At 39.2% G+C, this 25108-nt stretch overlaps 1 protein-coding gene across 4 annotated transcripts in view; it reads right to left on the bottom strand.

Annotated features, from left to right (window-relative positions):
- Positions 1-25108, bottom strand: part of auts2a (activator of transcription and developmental regulator AUTS2 a) — a 381444-nt gene that overhangs the window by 205908 nt on the left and 150428 nt on the right. For all 4 annotated transcript variants that reach the window (XM_067434082.1, XM_067434083.1, XM_067434084.1 and 1 more), the window contains one exon: positions 19161-19262. In XM_067434082.1, the coding sequence (XP_067290183.1) occupies positions 19161-19262 (102 nt within the window). The remainder of the gene's footprint in view (positions 1-19160; positions 19263-25108) is intronic.

Genomic DNA, 25108 nt, shown 5'->3' with positions numbered 1-25108 from the left:
TTATTTTATTTTTTTACAACACCGGCAAAGATGATTTATTCCAGCGCGCCAACTGCTTAAAAACAACTTGACATTTGACAACTAACGTAATGCGTCGCTTCGTTGCACTGACTGGTTGTAGGTCTGTCCAATTGAGGTCTTTCCTGGTTCGGTTGAAACACACCTAGGGCTGGACAATAATTCAATATCAATATATATCGCGATATAATTTTTTTCAATAACGGTGATATGATTTTTAAACACATTTCCGATATTTCGATATACATTACAGCATTCCTCACTGACTGACGTTCAGGGCGCAGCCGTCAGAAAGAGCAGAACACGATTGGCTACTTGCGCGATGACGTACACCACGGACACGCAGCCAGTGCTCAGCAGTAGTAAGGCTGATAGATCCAACGCGGCAAGTTTTAGCTACAAAAAGAGTTTCCCTGACTAATACAAATGTGACTGGACGAGCTTCCACAAGTAAGGAGAAAGACTAACTTTCTTTAGTGGCGTGGAAGTGGTTCGGCTATCTACAGCACTATTCACATGGGATTAGTATTAAAGACCTCTGTGATTTAGAAATGACTCCCCCACATCTGAGTTTTGCGTGGCGCATTCGCACGGGATAAGTAAGCCTGTGATTTTACTTGAATTTACTGACTTCTCCCGGATATGATAGACTTCGTTATAGATATCTGTATGAAATCATAAACAAGCATCGATATCGTTTTGATTATTTTACAGTAGCCTAATAAATAAATATAATTTCGTTCAGTTAGCGAACAGACGCCATGAACTGAGCTCAGACCAGCGGCAGGAATCAGATTTAATTTATCACGAGTGAGAAGCTCACAATATACGACGGAAGATTCAGTTTCAAATGCAAAAGTGGCTATTTAAACAAGCTTGTCATTGTACTGTACTGTTCTGTTTTTCATTAAGAACAGTAGGCTATTGATGTTAATATTAAACACACCATTCAATCAGATTACTCTCAAATTGATAATCATTCTAAAGTGAAAGTATAATCCGTGCGGGCGCGGCTGCACGGGAATTAACGGTGCGCATTATGAATGTAGACTTTATTCTTCGTGAAAGATAAAGATAGAAATGCTCACAGGAAGAAAAAAAGCTTGCAAAAATGATATACAATCCGCCTAATCCTGACCATATTACAGAGATGTCGATTCGCACGGGACTACTATTATCACAGGACCTCGGTGTTCGGCGAAATATGGTAGGTAATTTGCGGGGGAATTTTTACTTTACAAATTACAGACATGGCCGATTCGCACGGAATTAAGATCACCGACATTCTCTGCAATTATTACAAAATCACCAGAGGTCCTTAGATAACACTATGCCCGTGCGAATGTGGCTTAAGATCTGATATTAAACTTCAGGTTTCAGTGTGCTGCAAAATGTGCCGGAGAGGTGCCGACTAGGGGTGTAACAATACATCGACATAGATGCATCAATCTAATGTCTAACAATACGATGCCAAGTGTTACAAATAATCCATGTAGACTATTCGTGTAAGAGGCAAGTGGCACATTTGTTTTAATGCTTTCCACATTTGCACACAATGACATGTATTAACACCAACGAGTTCATTCTCGTTTAAATTACCTTTCAAAGCTTGTGAAAGACGGTCAGACATGGCTTCACGAAAATGTATCATTTGCTCGAGTTTAAAGCCTTGCAAAAAGCAGCATGCACTCATCTCAGAGCACAAATAGGCCACTGAATTGAGTCTTCTTTTATTTATTTTTTGTGCATCAGTAGATAAAGGTCTGTAGTTTTGCATTAAAGGAGAATATAGCGCTATGAATCGTTCTTCACTGAAATTTAAAACTTAAAAGAAAATGCTCAATAAACTGCGTCTGCGAAGTGAGAGTCTTATGTTTATTTGACTTAAATGCAAATAAATCTGCAAATAAAAGGTGAACATTAATTTATTTGTACCGTTTTTATTTCTAAAATATTATATAGTTTTATAGGAGGAGGTTTCATAGACTTCGCAAATTAATTTTTCAGAAGTTTGTAGGTACGGACATCCTTTGTGGCAGTTCTTGGTAGTTTTTCTAAAGCTTTTATATAGTTCATATCGATATCGAAATTATATCGTATCGACCGAAATTAAGAAATATATCGTGATATAAATTTTGGCCATATCGTCCAGCCCTAAACACACCCCATAATCACAGCCCAATGGAGCAGTTTCAGACTCATATTCTGACTAGAATTGAGTATGACCACGTCAGGCTACGTTTTATCCAAAGTGACTTATACATTTTATTCATTTTATAAGTTTATGTATTCCCTGGGAATCAAACCCATGACCACTGTTCGAATATATGCATATTTATTAAAAAAGTACTAACTAAAAACATTTTATTAATAACATTTATCAGGAATTCACAGAGCACCAAACAACACCGCTTAACTGCGGTAAAGTCATTCCCCATATTCTATGGCAGCCACAAGTCAATGTAGTGAATCCAGCACAACAGTGGGAGATTTGATTGGCAGTGCTGAACGGTTTCAGCCCTGCTTTACGAGGAGAAATGGAGAGTAACCAGGCCTACAACCTCACAATATGAGACCTTTCCAACTTCTCCTCCCACTTTCTCTCATCCCCGGAGAACCTTACACAGCCTTTCAGTCAGCACCTGGGTCTGCCAAAGATACGGCAGTGCTACTTGGCCTGGGCAAGGCTGTGTCTATCCATCATAAGGAAGGATCATTAAGGACTGAAAACACAAGTCGCCTCTGAGGAAGCCAAACAAGAGGGGGAAAAAATGGCAGGAAGAGAAAGAAGTCTGGTATATTTACAACATAGGCTTGGGGAATAGGGTCATGGCAGCTCAGCTGACACACACACACACACACACACACACACACACACACACACACACACACACACACACACGCCCGCCCGCCCGCCCGCACACGCTCCAGGTCAGGGTGATTTGTAGGCCCTGGAGATGTGAGCTTGTGCTGGTGTTTATAAAGGAGACTGATGCCTGTATCCTGGTGGGCAAGGTTTAGTTTATTTTAGCTCATAGTCAAGTTATTTTCTATAAAAGCAATGTATCTGACAACTTTTCTCAAGTGACGCTTGCTCCACAGAGGGTGAGGGGTGTCGAAGCATTTCACCCGTACGCTGTGTGTGTCATACAACGAAGGCACAGACGTGCTTTCTATAAAGGCTCTGAGTCAAAAATCTTTTCTCTTCCTCTCTCTTTCTCTGCCGCATTCTCGCACATTCTGAATATGGTACCCACATTGGTCTCTTATTGCTATGGCAACAAGCGATTTCTCTTGCTCCTTGGGCCCCGTGCTGTCATTATCCAATCAGAACAAGACCTTTGTTAAGATTCCCTCAGGCTCCACTTATTCAACTCACTATGATGAACTGACCTTAACACTAAAGGGAGACAGAGAGAGAACGACAGCAAGAGAGAGATTCCTCCAAGCTATCCGTCTTTATCTGGAAAATAAATAAATAAATGAGGTAATGACGGGCATTTAAATGCCATTACAATATGCACTCTGATCTGAAAAGAAGACAAAGAGAAAGAGACAACCCAGTCTCTGCCAGCACTTTTGTCTGCTTCTGTCTCACTCCCTTCCTCCTACTTTTCACCGTGGGTGAAAAGAAGAGGGGATTTGGAGAAAAATGCAGCAAAGTCAGCTGGTAAATGACTGGATGCTGTTAAACCGTACTGGATTTAAGTGTACTCCACTGGTAACAGTCTCTGGTTCAGACACACTGTAAACCAGATCAAACAAGCAAAAAAACACATAAAATAAAAATACAAATCTGATTTGCTTCAACACATTGAGCTGTGGAGTTCTTGTGGGTCATGCAAGTTTAAAATCGGTCTCCAATGGTGCTCATTAGTCCCCCCCCCCCCCCCACACACACAATATATATATATATATATATATATATATATATATATATATATATATATATATATATAATATTAATATATTAATAAAAATGTAAATTATATTATTAGAAAAAAATGTATTTTATTAAAAATGTAGTTTTTGGAATTCATACTATCTTACACAAGCCAGTTGACTGGTCTCTCTAGAGACTAGGAAACGTGCATCTGATGCTTCAGAGCCTCGACATGACTAGTTTCCGGCTTGATGGGTAAGTGCTGACTATATGTGTAGATATGTTCATTTGTGTTGTCTCTCTCCCATCGCCCATGATGGACAGTTAGCGGTTTGATAATGACAGCACAATACAGACAGGCTGTGATGAAAGCAGACCACCCTGTCACTACGTGTCAAAATCTCCTGCCACATTCACACAAAAACACTCTCAGGTTCAACTCAGTCCACACCTGCCAACAGTGGATGAATTGAGGAAGATTTACGACAGTAAAAATGTCTCAGCGTCCATAAGACTCACGAGGCGTTTTCTTCAGCATGTCTTTGATTGGAACTGTTCATGTAACTTACGACAGCAAAAATCAGATTACAGTTGATAATTCAATACAATTTAAGTCAATTGTTACTCACATCTAAACCTTTGAAAGGGACAGTAAAAATCGAGCCAATTTTATTGGTAAAATGCTTTTCATAATATTTCCAGGTTAATGCATGGGTCTTTATTGAGTTAAATAAATCCTTAAATGACCGTAAAGGGTTGTGATGGCATGGGATATGCATCAAATCCGCATCATGTGCTTAAGATCTTAAAGTGACAACAGCCTAATAAACTTGCTGTTGTAATGTCTATTAATGTTCATCAAAGAACAAAAGAGAAAATCCCAACTGGCTCTTGATGGAATAAATTTTGTAGTACACACACATTTTGTGAAATGTGGGGACATTCCATAGGCGTAATGGTTTTTATACAGTACAAACCATATTTTCGATCCCCCTACACTGCCCCTACTCCTAAACCTAGCCATCACAGGAAACATTCTGCATTTTTACTTTCTAAAAAAAATTAAGAAATCATTCTATACGGTTTAGAAGCATTTTGAAAAATGGGGACAAGGGTAATATCCTCATATTTCACCCTCTCCTTATAATACCTATGTCATACCCATGTCATTACACACATTTGTGTCCTGATGTGTCACAAAAACAAGCACGCATGCACGCACGCAGACGTTTTGTTTTTGTGAATTGTGGGGACTACACAAACCCTACACTGCCCTTGCCCCTAAACATCACAGAAAACATTGAGCATTTTTACATTTTCAAAAAAACAACAACAATTTAGTATGTTTATAAAACCATATACTATTATATAATTTTTTTTATTAATATACTAATATAAAAAGTACTTTAATGTTAGGTGCGATTAATCACAATTAATTACAGCAAAACGTGATTATTTTTTATTTTATAAAAATATTTTTACATACATCTAATTCTTAAAATAGTCCTTGAGCAGTCTTATCGTAGTTTGACAATAGGCAATAGTGTGTGTGTGTGTGTGTGTGTGTGTGTGTGTGTGTGTGTGTGTGTGTGTGTGTGTGTGTGTGTGGCGCTGGCCAGTTCAGGCATAACAGCAAAGCCGAGAGGGACGAGTGGCAGGTTTATTGAAGTGCTGTCACCAGCCGTGTTTCAGGTCAGAGAGACTGACAGCTGATTTAGAGCAGTGCTGTTAAGCTATAAAGCAATCATAACCACTACTGTTCTTCAGACGCACTCTGTATTCCTTTCCACACTCACACAATGAACTGACAGTTACTGTTATCCAGACAGGCAAAAACAACCTCCTCAAATGCTGGCACACTAGCACAAACAAATGCATTTTTCGGTCACACTTTAAAAAAATAAGTACAATGAAATTTTGTGTTCATATTATATTGCAAAAGCACTTTTGCTGCTCTTGAGGTGGGATATAGGTATGGTTAAGGATGGGTTTGGTGGTATGGGTAGGTTTAAGAGTGGATTAAAAGATCATTATTATATTATATAATTATTATTATATAATTATAGATGTATTTACAGAATTTGTTTCGTTTTCTGCCACACACACAGACAGACATTCGAAACTGTTCGAACACTTTAACTCCTGCCATGATAATAAGCTAATTATAGGTGCGGTAACTGCCATATCTAAATGCATGCCTCTAATAAGGAACATTTCAGATTAGAGAACAACTGAGTAGGAGAAGGGGAGAGAGAGAGAGAGAAAGAGAGAGAGAGAGAGAGAGAGAGAGAGAGAGAGAGAGAGAGAGAGAGAGAGAGAGAGAGAGAGAGAGAGAGAGAGAGAGAGAGAGAGAGAGAGAGAGAGAGAGAGGGAGTGACGAATGGGGAAGGCAAAAGAACTACTAGATAATTGATGCAAGCAATTACAACTTCCATGTCGAAGCAAATTGGTCGGCATTTCTCAGCATGTAAGGGCCCCTGACCTCATTATAACGACTGTGTAGAGGAATAATCAGAATTAGCAGTGAGGTTTGAGGATCTGTGACAAACAGAGAGCGGAAAGTTTGACTCTAATGTAATCTGTTTTGACTTCAGCCACCAGAGAGCAATATCCGCAGGTCAAAAGCTTCGGCAGAAACACGACCTCTCCGCAAAGCGCTGTGGACTCTTTCCACGTCCCAGCGAAATCAAATAATAACAGTAATCATTAAAAACAACATCTATATTATATGACATAAATCTGCTCCAGCGGCCATAATTACAGGGTGGAGATTGTTTTACCACATAGCGAAATAATCCCCCAGCACAGGCAGAACTAATAATCTACGGCACTAACCACGACGCTGGATTCAAATATGTTCACTGCAAAACAGCGAGAGGGCTACAAATCCTTGCAAACCACTGAGAGAGTTCCAAAGTGAACACACAGGGGACAGAGAACGAATGATTTTTCATAATGTTGCATTCAGAGAACATTTAGATGAAGAACTGGAAACACATTCATAACTAAACTAGCTGAAATGTGTTTTGTAGTAGAGCCCCATGATGAATAAATTGAGAATCAAATCTTTTTTAAATTTTTATTAGAGATCGCAGTACTCCCCAATTCTTCCCCTCTGAATAGATGACAACTAAACTAAATAATGTAATCTAGACACAGTGTTAATCACCAACATATATTTGAATAGTCCACTGTGATCTTACTTTTCAAAGGTTTTACAGACATAGCCGTATTGTAGGGGTGTTGAAATGAATCATTTCTACGATGCATCGTGATGCAGACGTGGGCGATTCTGCATCAATGCTGAAATAGACCATAATCGATTACAGCCGCTAAAGCCTAACTGCTGTTTCTCTGACGTAATTTGTTGCATATGCGCTTGTCTCGATAGCATAAAATGGTGGAGGGGGGCAAAACACAAAAGTGTGTAATAAAAAAATGCACCCACTATTTTTACATTTACGGCCTAAAATGCGAGTGTGAGCTTAGCAACACTACTTGACAGTTTCATTCAGTTTCAGGTTAATAGTAATAATCTTTGCTGTGTTCAGACCACGCAGCAACCTCCCGCGGTCTCTCTTAAAGCCAATACAGAAGTAATTTAAACTACAATTCCTCGACTGGCCACTAGGGTTCCAGAAGGGAGCCAAATCTCATTGAGCCCCATGTTAAAATTCCCAACTTTACAGCAAAAAACAACAACATGTTAACATCTTAGTAGAAATTGTGGTTTTGGTCTATACGGCTAATTTTGACCTTCATGACAATTGTGAGGGGGGTGAATTTTTTTATAACTTATTCATTTACATTATATAAAGCCTTAAAGTTCTGCATAATTAAGGGCGTGGTTACTTTGAGTGACAGGTGGATAGCCATTTATCGGCTGTCTGTTAGTCATCAAGTCACCTAAGCTCCGCCCACATCCTGCCTCTTTGCCCATTTTCTGTTATCCAGGCGTGACGACTGATGATGCATTGCTAAAATGGTAACGGCCAACTCGTCTCTACTTTACGCGTCAGAGCGGCTTATCGGAATCCTATGGGTGACGTCACGGACACTACGTCCATATTTTTTTACAGTCTATGGTTCAGACTTAAGTTTTGTTTGACTATATTCAAGTAGTGTACTTTCTTGGAGCAGGTAAAATATAAAGGAGGTTCATATATCTGACTGCTTGTATCCATTGACGAAAACTTAGGCATGTACAGTAATATCGCAACGCACTGTGATGCATCGTGATATCGAATCGTCGACATGATAATCATAATCAAACCGTGAGTCGTGAGACCAATGAAGATCCATACCCCTACCGAGTTGCTTTCATTTAGCAATAAGATTGTGTGGGTGTTTGAATAGAGATTGTGATTTATTAACTATTAATTATGTGGCTCTATTTTATAGTGAGTACTAATTTTTTTTTTTAAATGGATAGTCAAATTCCTCACTTGTGAGGATTCATGTTAACAATACAGTGAACTACTTAATCAAAGATTAAAATCTGAATCTATTCATTCCTTCAACCTCAAAATCAGGTTTGTGTCATCTATTATGAATAGCACTGCTGACATTTTGATGGACACTTTACTATCCCATGAGGCCACAGGAGATGGAGCTGACTGGACGCAACTGACGCTGGTAGATCACATGATCATGACAACATGGCAGAAAGTAGTACGTCCGGATTACATTCACAATACATTCATTCATACAACTATATAGAACGTAGCAGCTTTCTTTACAGTTAAGTTTGTTCAAATTCAAATGTGGTACCTACTTACATTGCGCGCAATTTGAGACCTATGTATTGGAATTTATGTCTGAATTCTGTATCCAAACTGAATTCTGAATCTGAATTTTTATTGTGTTCATTCACCCTCAAAATCAGGTTTGTCTCCTCTATTCTGAATAGATCTTCTGACGTAATGAATCCGAATTCTTCATGGTGAAAATCTGCAGATTTCACTCATCCACTCTGATCCATTGCCGACAGCAATGGTCATGCAGATCCCTATCTGTGTGTGTATGTGTGTGTCACGAGCACGTTTCTTTACACTACACACCCGACCCCCACATATGACAGACCACTAAACAGGCCAAACTGCCACCTGACCCTCAATGTAAATATTTCATTGCTCTGTCGCTGTTAAGACCGCACTGAATGATGAATGAGCAATAAAACGAGTTACCCAGAAATCCCAAAGCACAGTCTCTATGGCGACCAAAGAGCAGCTAATGTCACCGCTTTCTCAGTCTTTCGGTCTCTTTCACTGTCTGTCTGTCTGTGCCTCTCAATGTCAGATTAGCAGGCTGTAATGAGAGTTAAAGAGCCGCCTTAGAATGGTCCCTCTGTAGGAGGCACACTGCAGTGACGAAAACGTTAAATTAACTGTCATATTTAAGCCTTTTAGTTCGGTTTTGTTCGCGGCTTGGACTGACCTCATTATCGTCTCCTGCTTTGTCTCTCATCAGCAAGATGGTGACGGGTAGGCAAAGGCACCAAACGCTCAGGGGGCACGTACGTCCGTCCCCCATTCCTCTCAGCAAACACACACACACCAAAAGAAAAGCATTAATGTGCTGTTTACTGGAATCCAGCGCCCTGTAATTGCCAATTTATTTGATAGGCAGCCGGATAATGATGGCATTTCACTCCTGCCGCAGAGACTAAACACATGTGTGTTTGATTCGCCCGGTCTCTACCACACATCCCCTTCTCTCCTCTTCCCTTTGCCCTGGCCTCCAGCCACCCAGCCTGGGGAAACCGTGCCGCCATGCTGGCTTCAAACACAACTGAAAGGGGACCCGGGGCTTCGGAGCAAATACAGCAAGCCTGCCAATTTATCCAAGGTTTGGGGTTACCGCTGGCGAGAACAAGGCTGATGCACCATTTGTAGCTTAATGAGCTGGCAGCGCATGAGGGCAGGGGGAGAGAGAGAAAGACAAGAGAGAGGGTGAGAAAAAAAGAGGAAAAGAACTGGGGGGAGAGCAAGATGTCCTGTGTGACCTCTTTTGACCCCAGCTTCCTCTCCATCAAGCGAAGATCAACACCAGGCTCTCTCTCTCTCTCTCTCTCTCTCTCTCTCTCTCTCTCTCTCTCTCTCTCTCTCTCTCTCTCTCATTTTTTCATCAGTGCAGTGGATAGGAGTAAGAGAGAGAAGACATCATTAGAACACTGCCAAACAGTCTATAACAGAGGGCTAGAATTACTCCTCATAACCCCAGCTCAAGCTTTCCCTCCGATTTCACTTTTAGGAAAATGGTGCGTGTATGCAATTGTGAATGCATATAAAAAATAAAACACTTTTACATGTCAAAAATAATCTTTCTCTTCCTGCCTCTCCAGGGCCTGCATTTCTTAGAGAAAATGGTGCTGACTCTTATGGGGGAATTTTATAATTTGGTACTCAATATATTTGTGCTTTTACAACTGATCCAATTATGTACTATATCATATTAATATTGTTAGGAAGATACAGAAATGTAAAAAGCCATGCAGTTTGGATGCTAGATGGTCCTATGGGGATATTCTTGTTGCACAATAGTCTACATAATTGATTTTAAACTTTGAATTGGCTTCAACTGGAAAATTGAATGAAACGTCTGTGAAAGTTTGTGTTGTTCACCAAATCTAACCAACATGCCAAACAGATGTTCACTGTTTTTATTGAATCAATCACTAATTCTGACAATGGTTATTGCTTCTAAATCCAGCTAGATTTATATATTTGTATAGTTTGATTAATTTTACAATCAAATTTGTATTTTCTTTGCAATCTGGTGATTACCTGTCAAATCAAAGTTATCTTCTTCTGTCAGTGTGTGACTGTGTCCTTTCGATTTGTTGATTAAAACAATCCTCTGGCTTTGAGCTCTTCATACGGCGACTTTATTTAAGGCTGTTGTAATCCTTATACCACTGATGTTGAAACCAGTGACGAACTGTTTGGTCTGTTGGTGAGATTTGGTGAACAACACAAACTTTCATCTGACTGCAATTTTCAGTTCTCCATTTGAAGCCAATTCAAAGTTTAAAATCAAACTTCCTTGTGCACTATAAAAAAAGTTACCTGGTTGCCTTTTTGAGTTCATTGAAATTACAATTTTGAGTTAATACAGTTAACATTTTTGAGATTCGACAACCTTTATTAAAATATTATTAAAAGATTTTGTAAGCATATTGGGTAATTGTGTGTGTTTTATTTCTAATGATGCTGTGAAACATGCAAATAGTGCTATTTTAATGATTTATCCATTTTTTTATGTGGTTCAGATACAATAATATTTTGAGTTTCTATTCATTAAACACATTTCCTTCATTGTATCAACTCAAATTTTTAATTTCAATAAGCTCAAAATTGAAGGCCAAATATTTTTTTTACAGTGTGGCTATTGTGCAACAAGAATGGTTCCATAGGACCGACAAGTGCGCATACAACCAGTTCATATAATCATATTCTTATGACTATCCCAAGAAAGAAAACTATTTATGGTTGTTCAGCTTTTGGTTTTGCTGCTCCAAATGATTGGAAGTAACAAAGAAGTGTTTTTATTACAGCCTGTAAATGTTTTAAATGAAAGTTTATGTGTGTGTGTGTGTGTGTGTTGTGTGTGTGTGTGTGTGTGTGTGTGTGTGTGTGTGTGTGTGTGTGTGTGTGTGTGTGTGTGTGTGTGTGTGTGTGTGTGTGTGTGTGTGTGTGTGTATTGTAGGTCTTTCAGGAGACGTAACTCCTGCCAGGCTGTTGTTGACAATAAGAACTTGTTCTTAAAGGGATAGTTCACCAAAAATTTGAATGTGATTTTTATCTGCTTACCCCCAGGGCATCCAAGATGTAGGTGTGTTTGTTTCTTCAGTAGAACACAAATAAAGATTTTTAAATCCAACCGTTTCTCATATAATGCCATGTCAATTGGGTATTTTCTTTGAGAGTAAAAAACACATAGACATACAAATCCATATTAAACACTGTGGCTCGTGGTGACACATTGATGTCTAAAGACGATTGGTTTCTGCGAGAAACTGAACAGTATTTTTATTTTTACCTCATATCAGACGAATCTCATCTAGTATTCCCAACGCCATTACTTAATTATTATTTTTTTTTACGCTGTGATCATAGATATATTTAGGCAGATGCCTCATTCGACCGATCAGAGCAGGCACTAATGAGGGATCTATATATATCTTTGATTGCGGCGGGTTTTGACCTTCTCCGGCAAAAGTAATGGCATTGGGTATACTAGATGAGAAATTTGTCTGATAGTGTCTGAGGTAAAAAATAACAAATAATGTTTAGTTTCTCAGAGAAAGCGATTGTTTCGTGTCTTAAGACATCGCCACGAGCCGCAGGGTTTAATATGGATTCGTATGTGTGTGTTTTTTACTCTTATAGTAATGCTTGCCCCATTGACAAGCATTATACGGCAACGGTTGGAGTTAAAAATCTTCATTTGTGTTCTACTGAAGAAACAAAGACACCTACATGTTGGATGCACTGGGGGAAGTGTTGGGGAAGCTAGTCTGAAACTGTAGCTTTACAAGTAAACTGTAAATAAAAGTAGTTAAGTTACATTCAAGCTGCCTTTTTGAAAAAGTAGTTAGCTACACTTTAAGTTACGATCAAAAAGTGGCTAGCTACATTGAAACTACTTTTTTTTTTTACAATGACAAATAACTTTGAATAATTAATGAATAATGTTATACTATTTGGGGTTTCAAGCATCATAATGCAATTAGGGGTGTCCATGGTTAACCGATTAACCGATTAACCGTTAAAAATTGTGTAACCGAGTGAAACATTTTGCTTGGTTAAGTGGCGTCAATGACGTGCTTTGAATTTAGTTGTAATATATTTTTGGACCCCTAGAGACCGCCAGAGCGCTCCCAGACATTTGTAATATCCACAAGAAGAAGTCATGACCAGCTTTCTAAGCGGGCAAATAAAGCGTGGGAGCACTTTAAAAATGAGAGTGACGGGGCAAAATGCAGGTATTGCAATGCAGTGCTTACCGCATTTTTCAGGCTATAAGTCGCTCCGGAGTATGAGTCGCATCAGTCAAAAAATGCGTCATGAAGAGGAAAATAACATAAGTCGCACTGGACTAAAAGTCGCATTAGGGCAGAAGCAGAGCGGGAGCCGCGCGCGCTGTGCATAACGGAGCAGAAGAAAGAAAGTTTGAAGTGAGAAACTTGTGAGGGACTAGCGAGAAGCAGACGTTACTTTAACTGTAATGAAGAAAACAAAAAAAGCTAATCGCGGACTGAAAGCAAGATGGCCAGAGCTGAAGGAACGAGTCCACAGATGCTTGAACTCTCTGCCGGGAGAGGCTCAGCCGCGCGAGTCAAACGCTGTGTGAATCGCTCTCCGCTGCATATTTTACCACATGCCCTAATCATGCAGGCGCCCTCGCGGCCACTTGCATTGCTCGTGAACTGGAGCGCATCTCATCCTAATTCAACGAAACTCAGCGTACGCCTCACAGACATGAAATATATCTTAAGAAAGCTTGAAATGTCTTTTAACAATTTAAAACGAAACGAAATAGGCTACTCTCTGATTATGTAATCCATGTGCATTTCTCTCTATAGGCACGTTCACTAAGTTGGCGCCTGCATGGCGGAGATGGCGGTCGTCAAATTCATAAACTAAAAATAATAACCCTGACGCACACTATGGTTAACCGAGTATTAACCGCTAAGGGCCTCGGTTAACGGTTAATGAAAAACTTGAAAACGTGCAGCCCTAAATGCAATGTAATTAATTTCAAAGTGTATAGTGTGAATTCAGGTTGATTGGGACAACACCCCCCCCCCCCGTCATTTCAAAGGCAAAAACTGTCAGAATCATTTGATTTTGTAAACTATCCAATACACACAATAATCTAATATAGCCTATATCTCAAACTGACTGTCAAAGTCCAACATGGTTTAAAAATCTAACATCAGTGCAAGAACAAAATGTATGCAACTTAAATTAAATATTCAGGAGTCAGGATTAGGTTTACCACCATCAAACAAACCAAATGTGGGACGATTACAAAGTTTGTGTGGGAGAATGTGAGAAATGTTAACGACACTAAAACATAACCTGAAACTGTTATATAATGTCTAAATTAATAAAAAAACATTTGTATTCTGCCATTCAGCTGATAACAATATGTTGTTCTTTAGTCCCAAGTTAGTGTCCCTCCCAGAAAAAAAACATTATATCACAATGTAACATAAATGTAAATTATTTTACATATCATGTAAATTCAACATCACTGAGCCCAAAGGCAGCAGGCATCATGTAGATAAACTATTTTTGATATAGAGCTGACCAAGTCCAACTAAAATCCATCAAAATAAATAATGAACAAATACAATATAAATCAACATGAAATTAGTTAGTTGTCTGATTTTATATATTATATTAACAATATAAACAATTTACCGAATTATCCAGTATTTTCTGACAGGGAACACATGGAACGAGTCACCTCTTCACATTTTAATTGACAGCCGTCACAACCTACTGTGTTTACTACTTTCTTTTCAACCATTGGTTGGGATTTACAACAACGAAACAACAACGAAAAAGCGGGACGGGTGGTCACCCTAGTAAGGATTAGTCTGAAACGCAGGTTAAACTCACAGCACATGCAGTGATGGAGCGCAGCATTATGAACAGAACCGCAGTGAGTTTGCTTGCCTATTTATTTTATTTCGAATGGTTTCGTTTAAAAGTGGACATTTCAAGCTTTCTATAGCCTACACAAGATATAGCTCATGTCTGTGAGGCAAGTAGCCTGCTGAGTTTTGGTTTATTTATAATGTTGTTTTACCGCTGAGCAGCTCTGAGTGAAGCGCTTCTGCGAGCTGAGCATCCGTCACACCGCTCAGCTCCGCTCGTTCTCGTCGGTCGTCAGATTCAGAATCCAAAAGCGGAATGTAGCTTTTGGTCGCGCTACTCCGCTACTTGCTGTATAAAGTAATTAGCTACTGGGAAAGCTACACTGTTTTAAAAGTAACTGAGCTACTGACAAGCTACTGAAAAATGTAGTTAAGCTAGTAGCGTCACTACTTGTAGCTCGCTACTACCCAACACTGACTGAGGGTAAGCAGATAAACATCACATTTTCATTTTTGGGTGAACTAACCCTTTAAGTTTAGTTCATAATGCTGTTCTTTTTTACCCAATATAACAATTTGCACCAGTAGACCATACCTTGTACTGAGTAAAACTAACATATGCCAAAACTCACCAGTGATACGCTGGTAATATAGAGCAGTGGTTTTCAAATTTTTTTAAAGAGCGAAAACTTTTTTTTTATTGTCGCGACCCATATAGGCCTACAAACATTATAAACACAACAAATACAGCTAACTATTCTAGTTCCCCTCACTCCACAACAAATCCTTTATATTAACAGTATTCAGAGCAGATCGAGAACAAAAAATATAAGTAGGCTAACTGTAAATAAGCCAAAAGTAAATAATTTAATGAGAAAATAAAAGTAACCAGTGTTAGGCTCCCGTAGCCTTACTCTCTCATTCAAATCCAAATATTTCCATTTTCGTGATGTATTTGGATGCTGAACCATTATTTATTATAAGCTTTGTACTTCACTCTCAATATTGATGGAAAAAAATCCTCCTCTTCACATGTGCAAAAATGAGCTTGGAAACACCACAGTGGAGTGGTGCTTATACTGAACTGACACGTACTACTGACTATTTAAACTGTGCTGTGTACATTTTTTATGTTAGGTGGGCTATTTTATTTTGATAATGAACAGGCTGCAATGGCTCTGTCATTTTGGTCATACAGATAATACAGATAAGTGTTTATTAACATTGTGCATTTGTAAAAGAAAGAAAACAAGATGTGCTTTCTGTCGTCTGGGTTCCACACCTCACAAAAACGAGCCAAACTCAGCAGAACACTGCCGGAGTTTTTTCTTTCTTTTTGTTAATCTGTTAATAATTTATTTAAGTCAAATATAATAATATAGTTATTCCTTTTATTTAGGCTTATAGACTATGATTTTATGAAAACTAATTTTATTTTGTGTTATTTTTAATGTAACTCAATTTTCAATCATCCTGGCGACCCACTTTTTAAGTCTGATATAGAGGCCTGTATTGATTTTAAAAGTGTGTGAAGGTCTTGTATCACAGCGTGCAGCTCACTAATATTGCAGACACAATCTGGAGACGTGATGCCCTTTGCACATCAAAAATGAAATTACAGTCTGACAAAGATTTGAAATCTGACCTCCATGCTATAGTGAATACATGTTTGCAGGAATTTCCCACATTACAAGCGGGGAACTTGGTGGGAATTATGCACAATCCATGCAAACCCTGCTCTCCATCTGTTATCTAGTACCTCTATGCTGGTTCGAAGTGGCTTTTTTATAGTGTGACTGTGAATAAGCTGCTTCCGCCATTCCACCCTCCCCTCAGGACTAGGATGCTCTACTTTAAGTGTGACCCTGAGAACCTGCTCAAGCAAAGAAATCTCCAGCACCCAGGCAGTGAATACACTTGCCAAAAAACTCTGAGTAGACAGCATTCATTTGATGAGCACGAACTTTAGGCTGGGAAGTACATGTTTAAAGTATCATGTAATTATCACCACCCACGTTTTCTGGAGTTTTTGACTACTTCAAGTTTGGGTAAAGACTTTTTTTCACTGCTTGTTATGAAATGTTTTGTCAAAAAATAATTAAATGACGGTGAATATACTACACTTCAATCCATTCACAGCTTCACTATTATCAAAATAAAAAATAAAATCAACAAGATCCTCAGATGTGATCACCTTACAAGTTTGCAAATAGTCAAGTTATAATTAAGATAACAAAATATAATAAAACAACTCATTATGTCTCATTGACCATGACATTTTACACACAAATAAATAAATACTAATGATTGATTTATTTATCTCGCTATTATAAGTCTTAAAGGGAGAGTTCACTCAGAACTAAGAACTCTATCATTATTCTCTAATCTTCATCTCTACTGGACCTCATGTCTAACCTGCATCTAGATTAAAACATGCCTGTTTGGAACAACATACATTTTCTTTTTCAGTGAACTATCCCTTTAAGACTCAAGTAAAAACCCATCATACGCAACACATTCTGCATACATTTGCGGGTTGTTTTTTACCTGTCCAATAATCACCTCTATCTTGTGTTTCATCTCTAACTTTTATCTGTTTCCCCCATTCCACTTGCATTTCTCTTTCTCCTATCTCCCTTTCCTTCTCCTCGCCCCCCTCTCACGCTTTATCTCTTCGGTCTTCTCTCTCTTCCCTGACGAGGGGCTGCAGGTATCATTTCAATTTCTGATGTCAACATCAAATTACTTATTTCATTTCATGCCTGGCCAAGCATCCTATAGCTACACGCAGGAGCGGTCGCGCTCAACTCGTTCTGCCGTGTCTGTTCCGACGACTCGCCTCGCCCTCCAGCTGACAGCTCTAATTATGCCCGATATCTGATAGTGCGGCACACACTCACAGACTCACATCTCCACTGCGGGAGCCAAGGCTTGAGGTTTGAAGAGGGCCGACGCCAGACCGCCTGAGCTTCCACACGAGCCTATGTATAAGATCCATAAACAATGATAACAACTTTCAGTGCAATGTAAACTGTATAGGCTGCCTTGGCATGGTTGAATGCTGCTTCAAGAGAGTTAAATATGGCTGTGCGTTAGGGATGCGCTGATTCCGGTGAATGCTGATAAGCAGGCAATTATTTTCATGTGATGTCTGATAACCACAAAATGGTCAATATTAAAATGCTATATATTTTTCTCCGTAAAAAAAATTATGGTACCAAAATAAATCCACATAACAACCATATCTCAACACCACATATCTATAGGAAAAATATATATTATATTTTATATTTCCATGACCACAACTGTTTGATTAACATTAATAAAAGAGACCGCCTATAGCTATATTAAAACCTACTGTATAGCATGGACCTAAACTAATGTATCAGGGGTTTTTCTCCAGTTAATGTTTGCATGAATGCTCGTCTGACAGAGATATTGTAATTCTGTGTATATTGGGATCGCATGCCGTCTGAGGAGCAAGATCACTTTCATTGACAAAGGAAAGGTACTCCTCTCAGAAAACCTACAAATAAAATATACTTTTAGATGTTTAATTGCTATTGCTTGTTCACCCAAAGGAATGTTTTGCCTGTAGCTCGAAATGATCCTGTGCGCTTTCCGACTCCTTTTGCCAGCACAGGTCCCATACAAATTGTATTTATATAGATTGAATACAACTGAATACACAACGAGCTGTTAAAATAATTTTTAACTTAAAACATGTCCCATTGAAAGTACATTTGGAGTTCCAGTGCTTTAAATATGGGATTTGTGTTTTTACGGTACATCACTGATGTCCAAGCCTGGTCACTGGTACATTTTTCACTGTGTTACTTCCTGTCATCTCCACTTCTATGGTATATAAGCACAGTCGCGCTTCAGCCTGAGTCTCCACTGAAGCTGCCAGCTGAGTAAATAGGATGTTCTTATCACTACCCAAGCACAAACACATACCAGAGCCTGCAGGCCTGAGGGTGCAGACAGCCTCCGCGCTACTCTACCTCACACCCTGACAACACAAGCACACACACTGATCTCAAGAACGGCTCGGCTCTTAAAACACTCCTATTGTTCCTGTTGGCACAAGGCCTTGTCTGTTTAGACCAATGGAGTGGATAAGAGAAATTGTAAAAGACTGTTTAAATATTGAACCTTGTTGTTCTTAAGAACGAGATAGATAAGAAAGATATCAGTCAGCTACCAACTGACTGATCACGATGAGTTGTCAAGACCGGACCTACCTTAACTCGAGTATTAAAATTGTTTTCCCCTGGTTGCTCAAACATTCATGCAACATCTAAAAACAATAGCAATGGTAAAATTCTACACTAAATGCCAGGTCTAATACATTTTGCATACCATTTGTGACAGAGTTCCCACACAGATGGATTCACTGAAAAGAATGAATCAGACATCGCTATGGCTTGCAAACAAACTTTACACGAGCAATATTGTTATATTGTGATCTATTGTGATTTTTCCAGTCATGGAAAACTTTTAAAAACATAATTTGAAAACATCCATACATTTAAAAAAAAAACTGTAATTGCACATTATAAAAAAAAACTAAAAACTTGCAGGGGTGTTGACTGAGTGTGTTTTCTTGTTAGTATGGAGAGTGATGCACAGATCTGATTGGTTACTCACATCTGTCAATCTGTCTCTGGAGCTGCTCCGGATGGAGGGTTTGGATTCTCCACTGACACTCTCACTGTCGCTGTCTTTGCAGTTGTTCTGGCCCGGCTTCAACTGGAAAACACAATGACAGCAAAAAGAAATGATCAAATACAGCAAGAAGAGAAAAGGCACTACAGTAAGTTAAATACACTATTGCTATAGCATAGGCCAGAGAAGAAACAATACTGATGCCCTTTGGATCACATTATTTGAATACGATAACATATTTGAACTATGCATATAAATAGAATAAATCCGGATAGAGCAAAAAAAAAAAAAAAAGGCAGAGTGGTAAAAGGCAGCTACTGGATGTACACTACCGTTTAAAAGTCTCCTATGTGAACCAAATAAATCTACAGTAAAAATAGTAATATTGCGACATATCGCCGCCATCTTCCCTGAATTAAAATTTAGTTACCAAAACATTGGCCAATGCTCCAAAATAATAAATTATAAACACTTATTACACGGCTCTTTGAAATACTTGATTCTGATTGGTCAATCGCGCATTCCAGCTGTACGTTATTTCCAGATAACACGAGTTATCTTGACCGGTACTACTTCTATGCTTAACGCTGGCGCCATCTTGTGGCTTAAGCAGCCGTGGGTTACAATGGAAGACTTCAAGGCAGGTTTCCTTTATAACATTTTTAATATAGATATTTTTCTTACACAAACGCATCGATTCGAATCAGAAGGCTCTATTAACCCATCGGAGTCCTGTGGAGCACGTTATTTGACAGACAGCTGCATTTTTTATGGACTTCAAACACAACTACAACTACTGCTGGGATTAACGTTAGCCTGGACTTTTTAAATAACTCCGATTTTATTCTGCTATAACAACCGGCTGGGTGTACATTATCCCTTACTTAAATACAACATATACTCATGCAGCGAGAATATAGGACACAAAATACAGTAACCCAGAATTACTGTACTTTCGTTTGCCAATAAAGTTTCATACGAATACGAGGGTGAAACGAAGAAAGAAAGAAAGAAAGAAAGAAAGAAAGAAAGAAAGAAAGAAAGAAAGAAAGAAAGAAAGAAAGAAAGAAAGAAAGAAAGAAAGAAAGAAAGAAAGAAAGAAAGAAAGAAAGAAAGAGACACATCATCAAACTGTTTGGTTCTGGCCACTGCCATCGCCCTGATTTTATCTGGAGAATTCTGACTTCATATCAAGTCTGTGAGAAAGAGAAATAAAAAGCCACTAAACTACATCAAAAACAGCTTTCCATTCAGTAAGCCACGCTCCCCATGCAAGAACCAGAGATTCACAGCAGGTGTCCTTCAGCAGACTAGAAATCACAAAGAACAAGAGCAGAGCGTAGAGGAGAAGGACGAGGGGGAAAACGGGAGGAGGACATGAAATCCAAAAACATCTGAGCCCCAGTAAAGTCTGGAGAACAATGGCATACTCCTGGGACCCAGCAACTGTCATCAAGGTCTGCAATTTACGTCTTCTGAAGCTTCGCCATTCAGACGGGCTGTTTCCGTACCCCTCGCCCTGCCAAAACCCGCTGCCTTCATCTCTCAGCACATAAAAACCCAGTTTTATGAGTCGAGATGAGCTGTAAATGACTGCAGTGTCACTTAATGGAAAAAGCAGAGTAGGCCACGGCGCACTGGGGGGTTGTTTACCAAGATGGAGAGATAGATCGGCCGCTCGTTTCTTTTGCTATCTTCCTCTCCCAGACATTCCCTCTTTCTCTGTCTCGCTCGCTCTTTCATACTTCCCCATCACGTAGGAGAATAAAAACAGATTCTTCGCAATAGTTCTTGACAAAGGCAGCGGGATGGGGAAGGGAAGAAGATGAGGGTTGGAGAATATCTCTTTTCACTGGTGCAGGCTGTGGGTTGTTAAAGGCGCACAGGCGGGATAAGGAACTGCGGGGAAGAGGGCCCTTGAGTAAAGCACATAATTAAAATGAAACTGTTCCCTTTCTGTAGCCATTAGCTATGTGAAAAGATCTCTCTCAGAGGGAGAGCTCAGTGACTCCAGGCAGAGACGCTGGCTTCTACCAGCAGGCCACCGTGATAAGAGGCCGACACTGCAGAGAGAGGAAGAGGCGGCAGTAACAAAAAGCATAGTAGAGTCTGAAGTTGAGGGAGGATGGATAGGTCAACTAGACATGCATTTTTATGTACGTGTTGCGTTTTATTTCTGTCGAGAAGCCTTGTGCTAGATAACTGCACATTCTCGTTTTCAAAAAGCTGCCTTGTAAACTTCATCTCAACTTCTACCTCAGGAGATGGCATTTAAAAAATGAATTACAACGAGGAAGCACTTGTATTATTCTCCGTGTAAATAATGTAAATGTCTATGTAAAAGGGTAGTACATATTTACTAACTCTGAGTCGAGTTTATAATCAAATATTAACACAGATAAGCACAACTACCTTTAACCAGTTCAGCAGGTGCATTTTTACTAAAATTATGAGCCGCCATGTGGAGATTTGCTATTCGGTTCCCCCACTTAATGCCTCTTAAATAGCCTTTGAAAAATGAAGTACTTTTTCCCGAAGGCCTGCGGGTCATTTCTTATGAGTTCTCGGAGTAATTTTTGAAGAGATTTGATTAATAGATGTGTTAAACTAAAAAGTGCAATGCTGGTAGCAACGATAAATTACCATCATCAAAAAGTTCAGTGCAAATCGGGTTTCCACCCACAGTCAATAAATCAGAAAGCTGGAGCAGTCCTGTCTATAATCCTCTATGTCCACACATTGTTCATTACTCCACATTTAAAGTTTAATAGGGCATCTTACTAACTCTAAAATGAATCTGAAGTCTAGACACATAAAGTATAATATCTATTGTGTTGGTTTTTATCGTTGCTATGCTCTTTCTGGCTCTACTCAGTTCGCTTTTGGCATATGATCGTTACCGACTGCTGCTCGCCAGATTAACTGTCATAACAAACTTAATGCAGTTTCTTGTAAAAATGATCATTCTTTGGAAAGCAAGCATCTCCCATATGTACACGCCTGTGAGTGTGTGTGTACATAAAATGTTGTTTATGAGCGTGTACGTGTGCATACAGGCGTCTTGCTTGTGCAATCATAATGACGTTAATGAAGACTGACAGTTCCACCAGGTTGCACCATAAGGATAAACTCCTTTAACAACCCTGAGAGCAGAGTCTGGGTAAAGATTCCCCCTCCAGGAAGATAACAAACAGATGGTTTTCATATTCCAGCAACTAATTCCTCAACAATTAAAAACACAGTAAGACATTAGCATCTAATGAAACATTTAAACTACCAGTAAGTGCATCTGCCATTAATTTCAACACAGTAAGTTCTTGTTTTGCCTCAATCTGTTCCCTGTTAGGGCTGATTTCTCCCTCCCCCTGTCTGAGTTTACTGAAGTATAGAATTAACAACTGTTTTCAATAAGCAGTCAGCATGATTCCCTGGCACAAAAGCCTCTGCGCTATTAAAGATTAATTTATGCTGCCAAGGCTTTGATGTGAGGCAGTAATGGAAAGAGCTTCTCGTTTCGCCTTCCTCATAAAAAGGTCAGAGACCTGCGCACGTTAACCCGGCTCTTGCGATCGGCCGCGAAAAGAGAGTCATCCGTCGACGGTCGCTTTATAGATAGCGCAGTTTTATAGCGCCGTAATCACATTGCACTTAGTGAGTGCGTCTGCGAGAAAACCTCCACGGAGGTAGTTCGTTTTCCAACGGGGCATACGCAGGCCAATCTTAACAGCATCCGACTGCATTATACTGATTGAGAGTCACATTAATTCACACCAGCTCTTTGTGAACAACTTCGCCAATACAACAAGACTTTTTATTTTGAATTTACTGCCGCCCGCACCGAAGCTATGCATCCATTACAAGTGCCGTTACAACAGTCCATAAGCCTAAATGTATTTTATAGGGACTGTCTCAAAGGCATCGCACACAATAGCTTTGAGTTTCCATATAAAAGACAGCTTTAATGGCCCTTTAAATGTGAAAGTGGGAGTGGTGAATTTCAATGGCACTCCTGGAGAACGGTGCCTTAATCTGAAATAATACTGACATACATTAAGAGCTTGCTTGTAAAAGCCATATTAGTTAATATTGAGATGGGAGCACTTGTAAAGAGGAGAGCAGTAAAGCTCAAGGCGAGAGCTTAGATGAGCATCTATTCAAAGTTGTCAACAGTGTGACGGTACATGGAGACAAAGAAAGTTTTGGTAGAAATTCATTGATGGTTCCTCAGAGGCAGAAACAAAGCTCAAGTAATAGGATAAGCATCCTTTGAAAGGCCCTGACTAGATTCTTAAAATGGCTTTTGAAGCTTTTACGGGATTATCGTTAGCACATGTAGTCAATTATTTCCTTTGCCCGCTTGCTGAAAAGTGCTTGCCGGTGTTATGATAAAATTTTACAAGTCTATTGAACTATTCCCACAGGCTCGGCCCACAACCCGATGCAGTCAAACACAAAGACCGACTCCGCCACATTGGCCTTTTAAACGGAGCCGTTTCGTTTGCAAACCCCAATACTCTTTTCATCTAAAACCCAGCTTTGAACAGCTCGGCTGACCCTTTGCTTCCAGTGGAGGCCCATGGGATTCTGTTGCTATCGGCTTCTGTTCTTCCTTAGTTACGCACTACAGCAGCTGTGCAGCTTGACAGTAATAAAACCTGGAACAATTTACCATCTTTTATTGTTCTTCTGCGGCGTTTCAGCACAGCTAACCTGTCCTCCAAGGAGCCGAAAGAGAGAGTGAGAATCCCACTAGAGCGCCAATGAAAGAGGATCTCATTTACCTAAAAGCGCTTATAAATTTTTAATTTGCTTTAACAAGTAAATTAACAAGTCCCTCATTCGGGAAGTTTTATGGCTGCCTGCCACTGAGGGACAGCCATGAAAGTTTTATAGATAATCCACTAGTGTGCTAGGCTGCTTATAATAAATTGTCTATTTCCTGCTGCAGAGTCAAATCCCTCAGTTTCCAATGACTACACTTTAAATATCTCCCTCACTGCTGTCTTTCAGTGCAATATAACGCCCGTTTTAACACTGGAGCAGAGGCGGCCTGGAGGGAGAATTATACTGCATGTGGAGGTGAAGAAGGTTGAAAGAAGAAAGTTGGATTACATTCTGAGATGATGCGTAACACTTTACACACCATCTTCATGCTGGTCTCCATGATAGTTTACCCAAAAGTTACTGTCATCATTTACCCATCACTCACCCTCATCATGTCATTCCAAACCTGTATGATTTACTTTCTTCTGCGACACAAAATAAGATATCTTGAAGAATGTTTCAAAAGAAAAAAACATCTGCTATTGGATGGTTTAATTGGATAAATAAAAATGAATTGTGAAATTAATTTAATTTAATCACTGATGAAATAACTTTTTGGGTGCACAATTAATTAAAATATAATGGAAATCACAATATGACAGTGCGATTATCAAATCACAAAAGCTGCTATTAAAATGCATGCGCAGCGTGTTTCAGAGTGAAGCACGGCACTGTGTTATCCATGATCCAGCGTCATCAGTGCAGAAGGGGTTCGCAGTAAATGCTTCTCCACACAAATTCATCATTGCATCGGCTTTGAGTTTGGGTCGATTACATCCCAAACTTGGAATCTCCCTGCAATATACAGCCAAAATAAACTTTAAACATATTCAATGGGAGTATTACAGTAGTATTTTGTTTTATTGTTTTGAAATATAGTACCAGTAAAAAGTTTGTAAACGAGTAGAAAGATTAAAAAAATATTGAATGTTGAATGAAAGAAGGCCCTTATGCTCATTAAGCCTGCATTTATGTGATCAAAACAGGGGAAAAAACATTACTATTGAAAAATATTATTACAATTTAAAATAATGTTTTTCTATTTTAACATACTTGTGTGATGCAAAGCTGAATTTTCAGCATCAAATAGAAAACTGTTATTTTAA

This window comes from Pseudorasbora parva, chromosome 23 (genome assembly GCF_024679245.1).
Source record: "Pseudorasbora parva isolate DD20220531a chromosome 23, ASM2467924v1, whole genome shotgun sequence".
NCBI classification, from domain to species: Eukaryota; Metazoa; Chordata; class Actinopteri; order Cypriniformes; family Gobionidae; genus Pseudorasbora; species Pseudorasbora parva.
The sequence above is the reverse complement of the archived record's forward strand: the minus strand, read 5'-3'. Positions and strand labels throughout refer to the sequence as shown.